Source organism: Gymnoscopelus microlampas (assembly GCF_963454915.1).
Source record: "Gymnoscopelus microlampas genome assembly, chromosome: 13".
In the NCBI taxonomy this organism is placed as follows: Eukaryota; Metazoa; Chordata; class Actinopteri; order Myctophiformes; family Myctophidae; genus Gymnoscopelus; species Gymnoscopelus microlampas.
The window spans coordinates 44,590,032-44,611,147 of NC_139950.1; the positions used below are offsets into that span (position 1 = coordinate 44,590,032).

A 21,116-nucleotide genomic window follows, 5' to 3' on the forward strand; every position below is an offset into this window, starting at 1 on the left:
TCCTTTTCATGCACGATTTACGGCAGAAGCCATGAATAGACAATGACACGTACAGTATTGACACCACACAAAGGTTCTTTGATTATTTTTCTTTTCCCACACAGGAACAGTTATTTACAGATGTCAAAGTGAGAGATGAACGAGCTCCATAGTTTCATTTGGCTTGTGATATGAGCCAGCTCTACACAGCCTCCCTCCACATTAACCCATTCAGACCGGGGACGCATCTGTGTGTCATTTTTTTGGATTACTTTGGCCATGCAAAGATAGCAGATCTACAAGCTCATGAGCTTGTAACATTCTTTGGGAAAAAAAATACATATACATTTCTAACTCAAATATTTGTTTCTGGGGGTCCCTGGAACAAAATATTTTGAGATAGGGGGGTCGGTGGTCCGTATATAGCAACATAGGTTTAAAAAAAAAAAAAACTGTTAGGATTGAGAAGACATTTGTAGAATCCCTCAGAAGCAAAGATTTGAGTTAAAAATGTTCGCATTTAAAAAACATATATTATTCAAAGATTTGCACACATTTTCACGATAAAAAAATAGCCAAAGAAATCTAAAAAGATAACAAAGATGCGTTCCCGGTCTCAACGGCTTAAAGACAACAGACATGGCAGCATTATCAGATGTCAAAGAGTTCCCATGGCGGAACTGCGCTGTTTCACATCGCTCCCCCCTCCCCTCCTCCTCCCCCCCGTTCTCTCTCTGAACTTAAGACTATGATAAAGCGGTTAAGAGATAACGCTGTTTCAAAATGAAATGTTCCAAAACCACCAGCAGCAGCTCTCATTCTTCTCCCCCCAAAGAGACAACCAGCTGGGGGGAATGACAGCCCAGAGCCAAACCACTCAAATGCTACATAAAGTTCACAGCATGCTATGCTAACCCCCACATACTGTCCACCAGAGCTCTCAACGGGGCCTGAAAATTAAGGCCCGGCCCTAACTGGGACCTACTGGGCTGGCCCGAGGCTCGGCCCGGCCCGACCCGAACAATTACCATACTTTTAGGCCCGAAAAGGTGTCATTATGTGTTTACTTATGTCCTCAAAGTCACGCATCCAACAAGCTTTGAACTGAGCAGATAATGGCCAAAACATCTTGGCCACTTTCGCCAATTTTCGATTGAGTTCTGGCCATTGCCGCCCGTTTTTCTTTAATAGCACAGGCTAGGAAGGTCGGCGACAAGCACATCCACATTTCCGTCGGCCTAACTGTAATTTATTTTTTGGGGGTAATTTCTCTTTTTTTTCATAGAACCTGAGGCTCGGCCAGACTAATTAGCATATATTTTGGGCCGGGCCGGAAAACGTCGGGTAGGTGCAGGTTCGGGCAGAATTTGAGAACTCTATTGTCCACCAGTGGACACAACAACGCTGTGACGCGTTGAAAACTTGTAGATAGGCTTTTTTCAGCATGCAACCAAGTGTAAAATCAGGCATTACGACGCCATCAAGGCACCACCAAAATACATTTTAGTCGACTAAATCAACTCTAGATTTAGTCGACTAAAATCTTATGATATTTAGTCGACTAAAACAAGACAAAAACTAAAACATTTCACATGACTAAAAGAGAGTCTGTACCGTGAACCAGAGTAAAGCCTTACCCAGTGATAGTGGTGTCCACCTCGTGAACCAGCGGGATGGACAGCTCCAAATTATTGTCTGAGAGTTTATGCTCAGGGTTGGCACTGAAACAGAAAAGGCACAAACAATGTCAGTTAGTCATTTAGTGGGAAAAAAAGGGGGGGAAATGCAGCTGAAAGATCAGGTTAACTCATTGTGGTGCCAGGAACGTATCTGTGTCACTTTAGATTTCTTTGGCTATTCAAAAATAGCAGATATACAAGCTCATAGCGTGGCAGAGCTTGTAGATCTGCTAATTAAAAATCATGAAAAACTTAGCAAATCTTTGAATATATGTATTTTTTAAGTGAACTTTGTAACTCAAATCTTTGCGTCTGGGGGGGGGGGGGGGGGGGGCCTGGAACAAAATATTTTGAGTTCGGGGGGGGGGGGGGGTCCGTGGCAAAATACATTTAATTTTGGTGGTCCTTGGCATATTTTAGACCCAGTGATGTAGCAAAATAGTTTTTTTTTTTTTTTTCAACTGTTAGGATTCAGAAGACATTTTATAGAATCGGCCCCAGGTCTTAAAGGGTTACTATTTAGCAACAAAAACAAAATCCTGAGAAACAAATCCTAGAGGACTACGATGATGATGATGATGATGATGATGATGATGATGACTGGCAAAGCCCTCACGGAGCAGCTGAGCTGTAAGCTCTGCCAAAACAAAGAGCTCTCAGCTCCACGGCCAATTAGCTATGCAAATTTTCACTGATGGTAGAAAATGATGTGGGTCATCATGTTCATTCTTTAGGACCATTCCAAAAGGGGAAATGTAATTACGACCGTGACACGAGAACCAAAACATGCATTTCCATATTCTATCGGAAACCTTGTACGTCCAAAACCTGCTACTTGTCAGGAAATGAGAGGGGAAAAAAATAACATGTGTTCCAAATGGATGCAATGTAGTTATTATTTAGTCACAAGCTCTTGTTAATACTTTCTCCTTGGTTTCATATTTATAAAACCCCACAGACAGACTTAACCACTTTCACTTGTAGTTCGTCTTGCACACAAAAATAGCCGATCTACAATCTTAAAAATATTCAGACAGATGCCAGGTCATTGTTGACCTGGCATCCTATTGTGTGTATAGTTTCAATGTACAGGCTGATAATAGGTTCTTGGTTTACGCATGTATTAAGTTATTATTAGATTATTGGTTTACTTATGTATTACTTTATTATTAGATTACTATTTCTATGCATTTGATGTATTATCTTGTGTTGTCCTTGCTTACTGTGAATTGCTCTGGATTAAGAGCGTCTGCCAAATGCCTAAATTGTAAATTGTAAAATGTGTCACATCCTGATGCGTTGTGAGCTTGTAGATCTGCTATTTTTGCTTTGTGTGCTTTTGTGTGACACTAGAAGTATTACGAAGTAGGGCACTAATTTACGGGGAAAAAAAACAAGCAAATAAACAAAGTTGAAATATGGAGATACAAGGTTTCTGCCCGACGGCAACCTTATGCTATTTGTCCCTTTTTTCTTTTACATTTGCAACTTGCCATGTAACGGAACACTGCATCAGTAAAATGTCGGAGGTTTGCCATCATTGTATGCATGTATCAATTACAGCGTTACTGCAATAGAATAATCAGAGCCATGCCATGTTCTGTTTCACTCATTTCCAGGCATTCCTGCACTACAAGCTTATTCTGTGTTTAGCACACGCACGCACGTGTACACACACACACACACACACACACACACACACACACACACACACACACACACACACACACACACACACACACACACACACACACACACACACACACACACACACACACACACACACACACAGGATTTCAGAAACATACCTTTTCGCTTGAATTAAAAACTGCAACGTCTCGTTTTCCCCGGAGAGTCGACTTGTGTCGAAAATGACAGACAGATGATACTAAAGAGAGAGAGAGCAGAGATTTAGAGTGTGAAATAGTTGTCATCATTTGTTTGCTTTTAAGGCCCTGAGGTGCCTGTATGATTCACACCATGCTGTACCGCCGCCAGCAGGAGGCCAGCGTTCAGGACGGGCTCCAGCTGTGCTTTGCCTTGGATTACACACTACTATAAATACTCTACCGGTCCGAAAGGGCCTTGACACACACACACAGTGAGGACACGGTGAAAGTGTATGTGTGGTATGCACATAGTACAGCCTCATGTCAAAGTGTGTGGCATGGCATGCACAGCAGTGTTGATTTTGACAGCGCATTTTTGATTTAGTTTTAGTCATAGTCTTCTGAATAGAATTCCATTTAGTTTTAGTCATATTTTAGCGTTCTGAAATGTTTACGTTTTTTGTTTTAGTCCAGTTTTAGTCATCATAAGATTATAGTCGACTAAATCTAAAGTTGATTTAGTCGACTAAAATGTATTTTGGCGGTGCGTTGATGGCGTTGTAATGGCTGACTTTACACTTGGTTGCATGCTGAAAATAGCAAATCTACAAGCTCACAACGCGTCGTGCTGCGACGCGTTGTGAGCTTGTAGATCTGCTATTTTCAGAACTCAACACTCGACCGCAACCAATAAAATGACTTGTCTCTAAGTTCTACTGGATCTCTCCTCCCTAACATTTTCATGTCGTTTTTATTTGTTGACGAAATTCACAATATACTTCGTCATAGCTTTAGTCAGAGTAGCTTAGTTTTTATTTAGCTTTTATCTAGTTTTCGTCAGTTAAAAAAAGGTAGTCGAAGAACATTTTTCCTCATAGTTTTAGTCGACGAAATCAACACTGATGCACAGTACGTTACTGCCTCTATTACGTTCGGCAATATAGCACTGAGCGCACTGGCCAAAACTAATAGGCCAGTGCGCTCAGTGCTATATTTCCGCATGTACGAGCTTGGCCAATCAGAGCCAGTAACGCAGGACGTGCAGCTAGCCAATCACAACGCGGGGAGGCGGGACATGGGAAGTGGGGAAGAGTCTAAGAGAGAAGCTAAAGTTTTAAAAAACGATTACAAATGTTTAACAGCAACGCCGATCAGTGCCGATTAACGCATGGTTCCGCGGGAGCCTACTTACTGTATTTGGGGGTATACCTTTAAAAAATCTCTGCAACCCTTATGCAACGTTATATTTGTCCGGGACCAGACAGTGGTACCAGCGGGTACATGGGAGAGTGGATTGACTGTCAAGGGACCCTGGATACCGCCTTCCCAAATACAAAAAAAAGAAAAAAAGGTAAACAGGGTCCCGAATGGGCTAAGTAAAGCCTAATTTATGCTCTATCGTGAGACGGTGTCGCTGCCATGCGACAAGGTGACATGGTATGACATGCACAGTGTAAAAGGCAACCTTCAGTTGTTAGGGTGCTGCAGTACCTTGGTCTGTGCTCTCATGAACGGAAATCCCACGCTGCACTTAAGGAAGTCCAAATCAACAAGTCCACAGGAAATGCCCTTCTCCTCCTGGAGAAGAAACACAGAGCAAAGGAGGAGGAGGCCACAAAGTGAGTAAGAGGGAGCAATAATACAGACACAGACACGCTGGAGACGGAGTGGGAGACACACGCACACGCACACACACACACACACACACACACACACACACACACACACACACACACACACACACACACACACTCGCACACACACACACACACACTCGCACACATGGAAGTCTGGAGATAGAGACAGACGAGGGGGCCGCGGTGAGGGTGACACATGGAGAGGGGAGGGTGACAAGGATTAGGTTTTGAAGATCTCCATTTGGTGTTTTTCAATGGGAAAAACAATTGGGTAGGATTATCAGAGATCATACATTTTAACCCATGAAGACCTGAAGCCGATTCTACAAAAGTCTCCTAAATCCCAACAGTATTCTGAAAAAAACGTATGTTTCTATATCAGTGGTGCTCAAACTTTTTCATGTCAAGGACCCACAAGCTTATATGTATTTGGCCGCCGACCCCCATCTCAAAATATGTTGTTCCAGGGACCAGAGAAGTAAAGATTCAAGTTAAAAAATAGCAGATCTACAAGTTCATAGCACGGCACTCGGTGCCGCGCTATGAGCTTGTACATCTGCTATTTTTGAATAGCCCAAAGTGTAAAAGAATGCCTTTTAGCTCAAATAAAAAAGTGACACAGATGCGTTCAAGGTCTTAATGGGTTACGGTACACGGACCGTGAAGATTGAATAATGGAATGAATAATAACGTTTGGCGTACTTTGATCAGATTGTAGGAAAACACTACATTGCAGTTAGAATAGTCCCAGTTCAGTGCTTTATACTGCAGCGGTACTCAAACCTTTTCATGTCAACGGACCCCCAAATTAATTGTATTGTGATTGGCCGCAGATCCCCATCTGAAAATACTTATTGCCAGTGACCCCCCCCTCCCCCCATACAAGATCTGTGTTGTTGAAATGTTTAGTTTAGTCCTCCATTCACCTCCTGGTTAATGTATTTGGGAAAACGACTGTAATCTCGCCTCCTGTGTTTTACTGTGCGTTTTTGGTGAGACATGCTAATTTCAACGGCCTATAACAGGCGAACGGGGGGTCGCGATAACATTTCTTTTTTTTCTTCGCGGAAGCACGGTGAAACCCTCCGTGTTTAGCTAAGATCGGGGGATAGATCATACTGGATATAAATATTCTGTAACTAGTTGAAACGGTAAAGAAAACGTAAAAATCGCTGGCAGTGGGTGATTATTCATTTATTTACCCTGACTGGCAGTGAATGAGTTAAGTGGTTAAAACATCAATAAACGCCTATACTGCCTCCCCCTGGTAAGCCAGGGCGCCTGATGGAGGGGAAAGAAACTGGTTCCTTCCACACGCTACGTCTAACCAGGGAACCTCCCTGTCTGGTGATAAGAAGCGGCTTACTAGCTCTCATGCATTGAAGGAGGCATGAGCTCAGCTCTAGGCTCTCCCTAGGCTGGCAGAGGGAGTGTAGCACCCAGGATTACTTAGATAATTGGCACTGGGTGAAAAAATGGGTTACAAAAATCGTGGGATAAAAATGTACTAAAAAATAAATAAACGTCAATTCAATGTATTTATGTAATAGAATTAAACTTCAATTCACAGATTTCACACATCATGCACACACACACACACGGTATGGACGAACGTGCACACACCAGCGAATTGTGCACGTGTTCGCCAGCACACACAAGGCCACGCTACTGTAATTGTAATCCATATTGTGTTTCATCCTCTAATCTCCATCTAGCAGGTTCTTCTGACCATACGTTACATTAAAGGTGCATTTATAAACAAACTTGAGAAATGAATGGAAGAAGAAAAAAAACAAGGGAACGGTGATGGCATACAGTTCTTTGCGGGAGGGAGGGAGGGTAATTTGGACGGCCTCCAGGCTGTGTGTTTGGAAGCTTGTCTAAACAATATGGAGCTTCACCGGCTGTACTGTGTAAACAGTCGGGCCTTGACCCTGCGAGGAGTAAGGAATTCTTCTAGCGGAGGGTTCACTGAAGGGCTGTTTTTCTCTGAGCTCATGTGCTGGAGAGAGTGTGAACGAAAGACAGGCTGAGGTTCTTCAACCATCGTCGTGACAACGTGGGCCTGTGCGATGATAGATAGACGAGCCAAAACGTGTGCTTCTGGAGGCTAAAGGTAACAACCCCGTTGCAGAATTTATGTTTCCCACAGAGCGCTTGCTGCCTGGTGTTTTAGCTTGTATTTAATACACTCGCACGACCTCCAGAAGCGATAAAAAAGTTGTGAAAGTTGTTTGCTTTTTGCATCTCTGGTGGCGACCACCTTTAACCAACATGAACCCTGGTATGTCCCAAGTTATAGTTTCATAATAGGCAAACGTTCTGTGAAAACTGGCGAACGTTTGGAGCAAATGTCAGATTTGGTGTTGAGGGGAAAAAGGAGGGGACCAAGTATATACGGTAAACCAAGTATATACGGTTTAAATTGTTAACCACTTTCAACCTGACGACGGTCCAATTTTAGGCATGTCATTTTGAGCAAAAAGTTTCAGAAATTGTCATAATCAAAAGGTTTTCCGCCATTTCTGAAACAGGGCTTAAAGTGGTATAGGCATCAATCCACACATTCCACTGTCATCCACACTCTCTCATCTTATTCAGCAGTTTTCACGGCCTGGGCCCAGGGTGGGGCTGCATCCCCCCCATCTTCATTAAGTCAGCTCTTTAAACACGCAGCTCTGCCCTTTGGGATGGACACGATGGCGAGCCTATTGGGGAGGGGGGGGGGGGGGGGGGGGGTAGGCTGTGTGGGGGAGACGGGACCCCAGCAGCAGCATAACTGGCAACGGGTGGAATTTCCTCTGTTTCCTGTATTCCTCCGTGCTGCTGTGAAAACACTGCACCCCGTCCCACGAGACTGGGCAGGATTCGGGGGGGAAGTCGGCTTGTTTACCCATCACCCACCTGGCAACTCTTGAGAGAGAACAGTTTCGCTGCATGTGGCACACACACACACACACACACACACACACACAACGATGACATATGGCAGGCCGTGCCTTCATGGGGCGAAAGAGGACATGGGTTCTGTTTGTTCAGCGCTTCTTCACTTTCTCTGGGGTTTGTCCGTCAGCAGCAGTGGGGTTCGTGTCGGGGATCCTCGCGAATGCCAGGAGCAGTTAAACTTGACAGGGTTTGTTTATGCTGCTTGCGGTTTGAGGGAGACGTTTAGCAGGGCTGACAATACGCACATGCACTCAATTGTCTTCTGCAGCGTACGGTGTATCAGTTTAGGGGTGCAACAGTTAATCTAACTAATAGATTTAATCAATTATAATTATTTAAAGAAATATATATAAAAAAATACGAAAATATCAGATCTACATGGTCATATTTTTGCGTGACATCTACAATAAGTATACAATAGGGATTAAGTTGTTAATGAGGCTAATGGATTTACTCGCTGATAAGTATATTTATATATTATATATAAAAATTTCACTTTCGGAGGTGGAGTCCTCGGTAGGAGACTCAATGGACACTCTTTGAGACTCTGAGAAAATCTCCATGAATTCAATGCTTATTGTGTAATTGATAGAAAATAAGTTTTTTTGGGGGGTGAACTACTCCTTTAAGGGACGTTCACGCCAAACACTATAACCTGCTACGATAACAATAACTATATCATTCACCATTGTTGGCCCTTTTACTGTACAAAACGTCTTTAAATGCTTAATGTACGTCATACATTCTCTATCTGAGCCACAATGCTGTCGTCAGTCTCAGAAAGGTAGCACATATTTCTACCTACTAAATATCTTCCACCTGTTGAGTCATCATAAATAAATACAGTTTCGTTTGAAATAAAAATAAATAAAAGCCACAGCTCTGGCCCATCAGGAGGGATATAAGCAGGAGTGACTCGCAGAGGTAATAAAACAAGTGGATCCAGTGCGGTGTGTGTGAGAGTCTGTCTCCTCAGGGGAGCGAAGACAGAGCTCCTGAAACCAATTCACCTCCCTGGCTTTCAGACAGCTTGTGTTGCAAGAACAACACAGAAGATAACAGAGCAGCGGCTCTTAAACATGAAGGGAGCACGAAGTTCACGCTTCGCTCGCTTAGGAGGGGGAAAGAAAAGCCTCGGGCGGCTCGGAGCTGACCTTAACTCTGCACAAACGGGGTCGTATCAACACCTTGGACTTTTACTCCAGGAGTAAACGGCTGTCTGCATCAAGAATGATAATAACTACAACGGTAACTATATATATATAAATATATATAGCCTGTCCTGGACGGGAGTCTCCAGACAGACAGACAGGCAGGCAGGCAGGCAGGCAGACAGACAGACAGACAGACAGACAGACAGACAGACAGACAGACAGACAGACAGACAGACAGACAGACATAGACACGCCTGAGGTTCCGATTCTACAAAATGTCTTCTAATTTTTTAACAGTTTTTAAAAAAAAACCTACGTTGCTATGTCAGTGGTTTTCAAACCTTTTAATGTCAAGGACCCCAAAATGTATATGTATTTGGCCACGGACCCCCATCTCAAAATATTTTGTTCCAGGGACCCCCAGAAGCAAAGGTTTGAGTACAAATGTTCGCTTTGAAAATATATATATATTCAAAGATTTGCACAAATGTTCTTGATTTTTCAAAAATAACAGATCTACAAGCTCATAGCGCGGCACTCGGTGCCGCGCTATGAGCTTGTATATCTGCTATTTTTGAATAGCCCAAAGTGTAAAATAATGATTTTTAGCTCAAATCTAAAAATGACACAGATGCGTCCCAGGTCTTAATGGGTTAAGATCGATTTCATACTTCATCGTACAACAGTATCGTGTTAAAATAGCTAAATATCAGACCTAAAAGCTCACAATACATTGCCTCATGAAGGGGGTTGAGCTTGCAAATCTTCTCATTTAGCTATTTCTGGTTAAAAATGGTCCTAGCTGGAGTGGAGTGGATTTCCGGTGCCCTCTCTATTATTTTTAACTCTGTGGAGTCATCCACACCCATCATGGTTCAAAACAAAAGAAGGCGTTGGGACCACCGGTAAGTTGATCCTTTATGTCAACCTTGTTCATTAAATTAGTCGTGAAACTTGAATCCTAAAGCACTGTTTTTGTAACATCAGCCCCGCCAATTACAGATTCTATTCACTATAATTAACATCTTTTATTATTTTCCACCCCACCATAGGGTGGTGTGCTTCCTGTCATTCACTGAGGTAGGATAACATATTGTCACTGTCGGGCAGAAACCTTGTATCTCCATTTTTAATGTTTTTTCTCCATAAACGCCCTATTCCAGTGTCCAGGTTAGCTCAGTCAGTGAGCACTCGGCTTTGGACAACAAGGTTCTGGGTTCGATATGCATATGAGTAGCACGGCTTGAATAACTAAGTTGTGCAATAAATACTGGGAGCTGATGGTACAGTAGATGTTAAGCTACACCTCAGCAATCCATCTCTCTCAGGGCAAAAAATGTTGCTAGAACCACCAGTTCTCAATCCAGCTCTCGATTTTATCTTGGCCACCGACCGTGGCGTTTCTCTCCATCGTGACAGCTGTTGGTTACTGGTCTGGTTGTCTGTCTGTGAGAACTATCTCCCCGCACGGTAACGTTAAATCGCAATCTAAATTTAACTCTGCGAGGCTACAGATGGAACCAAATGGACCGTGGTCCATGAATTTGTACCCTCTTGCAGTAACAAAAATACCAACAATGGCTCTTTTAAGCCACCCGCTCATATTGAACATAATTCCAAAGTAAATCGTTTTTTGAACAGCGAAATATTTTCTTTAACATTAATTTGAATCAATATTTTTTTGCCAAATATTTGGGGGCCCGCTTGCAATGTCCTCACGTCCCACCAGTGGGCCCCGGTGGGTTGTGAATCGCTGGGTCTATTAGAACAGTGGTTCCCAAACTGGGGGTCGGAACTCCCAGGGGGGTCCCCAAATTATTACTTTTTTTTTTGGGGGGGGGGGGGGGGGTCCCAGGTGATTTGCTTAATGTGCAACATTGTTTTCTCACTCAGCAGTAAACAAACAACCAGTGTAAGTGTACACACAGGGTATCTGCGCATTTCTAAAGTTACAATTTAATGACTTTTAACTCACCGAGTGCCAGGATTGCCAGAATTATTTCAGAATTGATTCTGAAAAGTGCCAGAGTTTTTTTCACAGAAAACAAAAAGTGCTTAGGAAGCGAGATACAGCCTTTTTCAGTTCTAAGTTAAACAAGGAGTGGATGGAGCTGCACATCTTCAGATGATGATATCTTGGGTTCTGAACATGTTTTTTTTTTTTTTTTACTATTTTTTCAAAAACACGTCAAACACGTTAATGGCATCCAGACCAGCGCCATAGCGGTAAAAACATGTGAAACACGTTAATGGCACTCAATGAGTTAAGACCTTTTTAATTCCAAAGTGTCAAAATTGACAAATATTAAGTGAGAAAGAAAATAGCCAATCTACAAGCCCACAACACCTCGCAGTGCAAGGCGGTGCGAGTTTGTAGTTCGGCTAATTTCACAATATTTTTCTCTGGAACCGAGTCAAACTAAATGTAATGCCTCAACTCCTACAATTCCATGTGCTTGTCAGGGTGGGAGGTCCCCAGTTCAAATATGATGGGGGGGTCGCAGCCTTAAAAAGCCTTAAAAAGCCTTTGGTAACCCTTGTATTAGGAGGGGAAGAAAACGTGTTCCTGATAAATGTTGACTCCCGTCCTGCACGGCTCTCATCAGCGCCGTGCGCGGGTCGGTCTGACGTGGCGTCTCACTCAGATAGGGACGGGGGATCTGCTGGCCTCTTCTTCACAGCGGGGAAGTGAAGGAGCAGACCCGGTGGGCCCAGCGGCCGCGGCCAATAGATTCCAGCCTACGCAACCCGTTTCTGGGAAACCCATTTGTGTCCCACTTCAAAATCTCAGACTGCGGTTTAAGGTGGGCTGGCAATCATCTGCAGAGTGCAGACAGAGGTCTGCTCCTCACTAATAAAAGTCCAGACATCTTCTTCTTCTATAGGAGTGGTTCTCACTCCTAATTCCAAGGAATTCAGCGTAGCGATAGCTCATGTAGCCACGGAAGGCTGGATGTTTTCATGCTAGCTCACTCTCTCCGGACCCCCTCCCCCCCATTCGTTAACAAGTTAATTAACACGTACACCTACAAATCAGCCTGTCTCGCCACGTTCAGAGTGTAGAAAAGAGAGTAACGACACGCTTTGATCTCACCGCAAAGCGGGCCTCTATGGGCTATAGTTCCAAACATTGGAACTATCTCATTGACATAGACAGAGCACTTCCGCATCCCATTCTTACAATGGAAGTTGACGCTAGTGTCAGAACTCTTTTTATGGCTCTGGCCACGTTCAACCTCTCTTCATTCTCATTCGCTACAAGTTAACTCACACACGCCCTCGTACCCTCACAGTGCATCTCAGGCAGTGCATTTAAGCAGCCCTCTGTTCACTGTTCATTCTACGTGCTTCGCCGTCTCAGCTGGTCGTACAGCTGTCAGTTTTAAAATTCCTTCCACCTCCCCGGCCTCCTCCCTGTGGCATTTAGTTCATATTGTTAATAGGATGATTCTGTGGATTGTACTGTACTATGATATGTGGTAGTTATTTATGCATTGAAGGTTCAATGTTATGTTTATGTAAAACTGTACTGGGGGGTTTGTGATTTCAGGTAATCTGTAATATCACATGAGCAGAGTCAAACTGCCAAACTGAATGCAATAGCATTGCAATAAATGGTAAATGGTTACCCATTAAGACCTGGAACGCATCTGTGTCATTTTTAGATTTGAGCTAAAAAGCATTATTTTACACTTTCTTGTAGATCCGCATATTTTTTTAAATCGTGAAAGTGTGTGCACATTTTTGAATATATATTTTCTCAAGCGAACATTTGTAACTCAAATCTTTGCTTCTGGGGGTCCTTGGAACAAAATATTTTAAGATGGGGGTCGGCGGCCAAATACATATAATCTTGGGGGTCCTTGACATGAAAAAGTTTGAGAACCACTTACATGGAAACATAGGTCTTTTCAGAAAACTGTTAGGATTTAGAAGACATTTGTAGAATCGGCTTCAGGTCTTAATGGGTTAATCCTGAGCTGAAGTGTCTAAATGAACCCCCAGTTACTGTAGGTATTAGGTAGGCATTAGGGCCACGGACCCCCATAACTATGAATGTGCACACATTGCACATTAGTTAGGGGTTAAGTGCCTTGCTCCGGGACAATTCGACACGTAGACATGGGTGGGCCACTGGGCCGGGAGGAAAACCAGTGGCCTTCTGATTACCAGACGGCCGCTCTGCCCACTCAGCTACGGCCGCTGCGTGGGGGGGGGGGGGTATGTCTTGAATGAATCAGGGAACCATGTGACAGAGGGTCAGCCAAAGGATCTAGAATCCTCAGAGACGGGACAGCTGTTACTGCAGCTATAGGGCAGTCCTCCTCTTCCCTTCCACCTCTCATCTGCCTCTACGGTGACATCCAAACAGCTATAGAGTACAAAAGTCCTGACGTCACTCGCTCATCCCCAGGTTCGTAAAGTAATTTCTCTATGGAGAATAACATTGGGTCAATCATAGAATCGTCTCATATAAGAATTGTGGTCCAAAAATAAACTACAACAAACTGTCTCGGCGATATTGTCAGGGAGGAGGTTCTGTATCGTTTATGATTGTCAGTCACTTATATTTGATACAGTCTGTTTCTGGCGAAAATGTAACTAATTCGGCGGAAGTAACATTAGCGTTTTCTCACCGTCAGTTGATGCTTCATATCCATAAGAGTCAAACCGCCGGGGTCATTTGTTTATTTTTGGAACACAGTTCTTATTTGACGCGATATTAAATACGTCTATGGGGATTCAGAATGGGGGTTGAAAACCGCGAACCAGGTAGACAAACCAAGGATGTGTAAATTACATCAGACTTCGGTGCTCTATAGGACAGTCCTCCTCTACCCTTCAACCTCCCATCTGCCTACACGGTAACATCAGGCGTGTTCATTTGACTCTCTGAGTGTAAACATTTATCCTTAATTAACACTCAGTAAAATCCTCGAACAACATCTCAAACCCACATCTCCTGCATGAGAGACCAAATTGCTACCGATTAGACGAGAGAAAATCCCCCCTTGTCCAAGGAAGATATTGCGTTTATGACCTTCAGGCAAGGCTACTTGTCAACCAGCAGGTTGACCAAAACTAGTATAGGGTCTAATACATTTCCTAATGGACAAGTAGGGAGTCCACTTCCAACCATTGCAGATAACTAGGTATATTGTATTAACATAGATGGGGGGGGGGGGGCAGTGTGGAGTGCGGCGCTAAAAATGTACACTTCACCGGCGCGTTTCACCATTTTAGTGCTCCTTCAGTTGCCGTGGCTTCTAAATTCCGGCACTTTATGGCGATAGTTCAGTCTTCTTTCACTTTCTCCCCGCCGTTTGGTGCCCCCCCAAGGTTGGTGCCCCCCAAGTTTGGTGCCCTGTGCTTCAGCACCTAAAGCCCCTCCGTTTATCCTGCACTGTCTAACATACAGATTGGTAAAAAGAGAACACCACACTTTTATTCATTACAATAAGTTCCGGATTGCAGTATTAATTGAACACAAATCAACACTATGGGATTTTACTATGTATCTTCTTGTATTCGTCAGCATTTGTACTTCTCTAGTCATGGCGTGATGTTATAAGCCGCTTCATCCATCTTTATTGTACAACAATAGCGGCGCAGCACAAATGGTTCTTCCACTAATAATTCCCATGTGTTCCAAATTTGTCATCAGGCTTTATCTCCCCCCCTCAAAATAGAACATGTAGTTATAGCTCTATTATCATTCCTATGATTCACTTGTATGATATCATATCCCCATCTCCACTGCAGCAACCCGCTAACATACACACACAACGACGGAGCCGGCTTTAATAATAAACAGAAGAAAGGAGGAGTGGGTCTTTAACCCATTAAGACCGGGAACGCAGCACATGTGTCATTTTTAGATTTCTTTGGCTATTTTTTTTTTTTAAATCGTGAAAATGTCTGCAAATCTTTAGTTTGAATATATGTATACTTTTTTTAAAGCGAAAGTTTTTGCTCAAATCTTTGCTTCTGGGGATTTTACAAATGTCTTCTAAATCCTAAAGTACTTTTTTCCTAAAGTTTTTTTTTTTTTTTTTTTTTTTACTTATGTTGCTATATTATCAATGGTTTTCAAACTTTTTTCATGTCAAGGACCCCCAAAATAATATGTATTTGACCGCGGACCCCCTCCCATCTAAAAATATTTTGTTCCAGGGACCCAGAAGCAAAGATTTGAGTTAAAAATGTATATAAAAGATTTGCACAAATCTTCACTATTTTTCTAAAAATAGCAGATCTACAAGCTCGGTGCCGCGCTACGAGCTTGTATATCCGCTATTTTTGAATAGCCAAAGAAATCTTAAAATGACACACATGCGTTCCCTTCCCGGCCTTAAAGGGTTAAGTAAATAAATAGCAGACACACTTTGGGTCTGGCCAACACAGTACCTTCTGCCAGAAGTTGATGTAGAAGACCTCTCTGGTGAAGTTGAAGTAGATGTTGGTGTCGTAGGCGTCGTCTCCAGAGTTGGAGATGGTGAGGTTCAGCGAGACGTTCTTCACTCCCCCCAGGGCTAAGTGGGGCTTGCTGTACATCCTGAAAGGCATAACGTACGGCACAGAGACAATGTGTTTCAGTAAATACACGTATATACACACCTCTTGTACGACCATTGTGTCGAATGAAGCGTTAAGCTGGGATTTAGACAGATGGGAGCCTGTTCTTTTTAGAGGTTTAAAGCTGCAATCCGTAAGATTTATTTCCTATACGCAGGATTAGATCCCACTTTATTTTTCACTGCTTAGCTAAGATATATAACGACTGTTTGGGTGGGGGGGGGGGAATATTGCGCTTTGAGCGTCAGACAATACCTCGTCAACCAGTAGGTTGTCCTATACCCAAACACAGAGACTAAATGTATTAGTAGAAGAGTAGGGCATTGGTTCTCAAACTTTTTCATGTCAAGGACCCCCAAATTGACACTTATTAGCCTGCGGACCCCCATTTCAAAAGATATGCCAGGGGGACCCCCATAAGAGAAGATTTTTTTACGGCTCTAGTAGTGATTCTCAACCCTTTTAATTTAGAGGACCCCCAGTTTGACATGCATTAGGGCTACAGACCCCTTAATGGCATTTCTATCACTTGGACCCCAATTTATATTGTAAAATCTATGTCAATTTAACTCTGAGAGTGTACACTCTCAGAGTTACAGACCCATTTAAGGGTCCACTTGGTGCCTAATCTATCATTTAGCTGGGGACCCCCTGGAACTCCCTGAAGGACCCCTGGGGGTCCCCGGACCCCACTTTGAGAACCAATGGAGTAGGGAGAGCACCTCCAACCTCTGCAGTTGTATTAGATGTATAGTATGATCCATACAGATTGATAAAAACAACTTTCCTCCATTTCAATAAGTTCTGGATCTGGAACGGCCTTTCTGTGTGGAGTTTGCATGTTCTCCCCGTGTTAGTGATGCGCGGGCATAGAGACGGGGTATAGAGACCAGTTGTAATCCTGGTCTCTATACTGCCTCCCCGTGGTAAACAGGGGCGCCTGATGGAGGGGAAAGGAACTGGTTGGAATAACGTGTTCCTACCGGGGACACCCCCTGTCAGGTGATAAGAAGCGGTCTGCTCACTCCTCATGCGTTGAAGGAAGCATGAGCTCAGTTCGGGGCTTTCCCCAGGCTGGCAGAGGGAGAGTAGCGCCCAGGATTACATAGGCAATTGGCACTGGGTGAAAAAAAATCGTGGGATAAAAAAAATGTAAGAAAAAAAAGAAGAGTAGGTTGAGCACCAAACCACCGCAGTTGTATTAGATGTATTTTATGAACCACACAGATTGATAAAAACGACTTTCCTTGCAACATGATGGTAATCGTTTTGAGACAAAAGTTGAGTGTCCGTCCATTCAAAAGCATGTTTATGTGACTTTTCTTTTATGGGTTTAAAACTTTAAATAAAAATGAAATGGATGACTTGCTCGTCTTCCTGGAGAAGGAAGCTGTCAGGCTATTGTTTCCAAACGTGTACATAACACTCTGAAAAGAGAAGGATCTCTCCCCTTAGTTATAATGAAAATACATGGACATCCTCCATGCTTTCAGAGCCAAAAGCACACATGCATCATCATGGTTCCATTCTCCACACCCAGGCCTCTCCTCATGACGATGACGTCAAGCTGTACTTCCTTCGGAACGGAGCAGGGCGGACCCGACCGGCCAGTACCGGTACTATAAACACGTTTAACCCTTTCAGACCGGGAACGCCTACTGTGTCATTTTCAGATTTTTAGGTGTAACCGTTATTTTAGGATTCTTGGGCTACTAAAATATCAGAAAATATATCAGATCTACAAGCTCGTAGCGTGGCACCGAGTGCCGCGCTATGAGCTTGTAGATCTGATATATTTTTTGAAAGGTTTCTGAAAAATGTGTGTAAATGTATTAATATATATATGTTTTTTTAAAGCAAACATTTTTAACTCAAATCGCTGCTTTTGGGGGATTCTACAAATGTCTTCTAAATCCTAACAGTTTTTTTTTTTAAAACGTATGTTGTCTCAAACCTTTCTCATGTCAAGGACCCCCAAAATGAATTGTATGTATTTGACCGTGGACCCCCATCTCAAAATATGTTGTTCCAGGGACCCCCCAGAAGCAAAGATTTGAGTAAAACATGTTCACTTTAAAAAATATATATATTCAAAGATTTGCACTTAATGTTAACGATTTAAAAAAAATAGCAGATCTACAAGCTCATAACGCGGCACTCGGTGCCGCGCTATGAGCTTGTAGATCTGCTATTTTTGAATAGCCAAAAGTATAAAATAATGGTTAAAGTGGTTACACAGATGCGTGTTCCATGTCTTAATGGGTTAATGGCCAAAACGAGAGGGAAACTAGTGTGTGTTTTTTTTACCCAGAAAGCAACAGTCTCCCGTGTAGACGCAGGTCCGCGGCGCAGTCGTCTGACAGGCAGTTCTTCTCGAACCAGGTCTGGAAGAGAGGAAACACACACACACACACACACACACACACACACACAGTTCCTTAATGACCTCATGGTCAACATACTGGCATTGGTAGCCTAAACACTGGACTCTACATACTAGGGGGCAGTGTTGTGTCATTCTTGCAATAATAATGGCCTGTCTCCAGCAGCAAGCCAGTGGTTCTCAAACTGTTTCATTGTCAAGGACCCCCGCATTAATATGCATTTGGCCCACAGACCCCCTCATCGGAGAATATTTTAGTAGCCTACGTATGGGCTCTAATGCCTGACCATGGCTGGGTCCCTGGTTCGATTGCCGCGGGCCAGACAGGCAATTTTGCTGCATGTTACTCCACTCTATTACTCTCTCTCCATGTTTCCTGTCTATCTATTGCATTGGTTATCAAACTTTTTCATTTTCAAGGACCCCCAAATTGACACTTATTAGCCTGTGGATCCCCATTCGAAAAAGATATGCCAGGGACCCCCATAAGAGAAGATTTTTACGGCTCTTTAGCAGTGATTCTCAACCATTTTAATTTCAAGGACCCCCCAGTTTGACATGCATTAGGCTACGGACCCGCATGTAATGACATTTCTATCTCTGGGACCCCAATTCATATAGTAAAATGAATGTTAATTTAACTCTGAGAGTGTACAAATGGAACCAAATGGACCCGTTAGGGTCCATTTGGTTCCATTTGTACACTCTCTGAGTTACAGACCCATAAGGGTCCATTTAGTTCCTAACTATCCATGATTTAGCTGGGGACCCCCTAGAACTCCCTCAAGGACTCCCCGGACCCCACTTGGAGAACCAATGATCTATTGTGTCTATGAAATAAAGGCCCAAAAAATTACGCAATAATAATAATATAAAAAATGATAATATTAATAAATAAAAAACAGCTCTCATCAAAGGATAAAAGTAAACTGAATGCATGGTAATCAAATCCCATTTAACAGTGATGAATTCCTGACAAATGGATTCCCTAAGTGCTGAGGGATGCTAATCCGCCCGTCCCCCACCATCCCACCCACGACCCCCCCCCCCAAACATCCCCAACCTCTCAAGAAGCGCATGCTGTGGGGAAGCACATGTGGCATGGGGGGGTTTGGGGGGTGCTAAGAAAATAAATTCATCAATCTCCTGGATTCCACCGTCGAAAAGTCAACACAGCCAATAGCAAGCTGGTAACCAACACCATATCATTTTAACCTCCATTTGGGTCTATTCCACACATTCCTGAGCCTGCTGATGGGAAGGACGTGCCTTCAGCGTTACAGGTATCAGGTTTGTGGTCGGTTTCATTTCTCTCCCAATCACATCAGGGACGTTAACCACTTCAGAACCTGGACTCGTAGAAAACTGCTGATGTTGGAGCGTTTCGTCTTGCCTCTAATTGGAATATTTCACTCATAAGGAGGGAGTTTTTTTTTTCTTCCTCTCATTGACCAACACCTTGAACCAGTTCCACAACATGCTGTCATCTCTCCAACCCCCGCAGAGCATTACTCCATGTTATAATTTAATTAGAATTTACTGTAGTATGACTCAAAATTATCCCTCAATTCATAGTCATAGCAGCTTTTATTCATAATATTACCACTACCGTACTGCAAACCGGTGCCAAACTCGCAAATTTCTCGTGCAATACCACTAGGCTCTCACATAGGTTTTTTTTTGAGCGGTGTAGCCGCTCCTATAAGTGGGGTTGGGAATTCGTCTTTCCCTGTACTGTGATTGGCTGACTCTATTCAGACCCTTTGCTTTGATTGGCTAGCGAGACGCATGATGAAATAATAACCTATAAATAAAGTGAGCTTCCATCACTGTGATGACCACTGTTGTTTCTAAATAACACCGCTCACTTCACACTGGGTGTGATTTTTAATCTTTTATATAATGGAAGAGTCTAGGATTCCCCAAATTGGAGTACAGATGATGTCATTGGTGAGTCTCTTTCAACGCCAGGCAAGTCATTGGTTCTCAAAGTGGCGTCCAGGGACCCTCAGTGTTCCTTGAGGGGGTTCTAAATGAATCCTTATAGTGAGTGCCAAAAATCCCGAAGGGGGCGTCAACAAGTGTCATTTGGTAGCGGCGAACATCTTGGTGGTAGGGGTGTGCCGATATATCATCCCGCGATATATCGCGATACGTTTTCGTGACGATATGTATCGTTTTGGAAAAAAAAAATATTGTTTTGAAAAAAAATAAAATATGTTTTTTTCTTTTCTTTTTACAATCATAATAATCAGGCATGCAAACAGCCCGAGGTGAAAAGGGTGACAACATGTTGTTTTTTTTCGGGTCAGGTGTCACACTATTACCTATTTGGATTCAAAACAGCTATTGTAGCTAAAAGCTACAAGTTTGCATAATGCATGAATAATGCAAAAACAGAATTATTTGTTTGCATTTGCTTTTTTTCTCCCCCATATATTTTCATAATAAAAAAGTGCGTATCGTATCGTATCGAAATCGTATCGAAGTTGTGAGCCCAATATCAACGTATCGTTAAATTAGTGTATCGGCACACCCCTACTTGGTGGGGTATAAACAGGTTTACTTAACATTGCCCACCACCAGTATGTCTGCAGCCAATATGCCACGTCCCTCGTGGTGACGACACGTCGGCACGCACTATAGATCTGTAACTCTGAGAATGTACAAATGGGACCAAATGGACCCTTATAGGTCCATTTGGTCCCATTTGTACACTCTCAGGGTTATGGGGATTCTTGAAATTAAAGGGGAATTTCGGACTAGCCTTTTCCTTACCTTTATATGATGTTATTATATCCTAGGACGATTAGAAAAAAATCACACCCTGTGTGAAGGTAGCGGCGCCTTTGATACATTTTGTCATCGATATGTGTTTATAATGTGTTTATAGCCACGTGTCATGTGAAACTTGACCAATCACTTTGTTGACG

The 21,116-nt window shown here is 43.0% G+C and overlaps 1 protein-coding gene across 1 annotated transcript in view; it reads right to left on the reverse strand.

Annotated features, from left to right (window-relative positions):
- The window catches only part of itga9 (integrin, alpha 9), a 134,604-nt gene that overhangs the window by 23,416 nt on the left and 90,072 nt on the right, over positions 1-21,116 (reverse strand). Inside the window, exons 17-21 of the mRNA XM_084077210.1 lie at positions 18,108-18,184; positions 15,633-15,780; positions 4,979-5,065; positions 3,467-3,546; positions 1,617-1,700 (exon numbers count right to left, since the gene is read on the reverse strand). Of these exons, the coding sequence (XP_083933336.1) occupies positions 1,617-1,700; positions 3,467-3,546; positions 4,979-5,065; positions 15,633-15,780; positions 18,108-18,184 (476 nt within the window). The remainder of the gene's footprint in view (positions 1-1,616; positions 1,701-3,466; positions 3,547-4,978; positions 5,066-15,632; positions 15,781-18,107; positions 18,185-21,116) is intronic.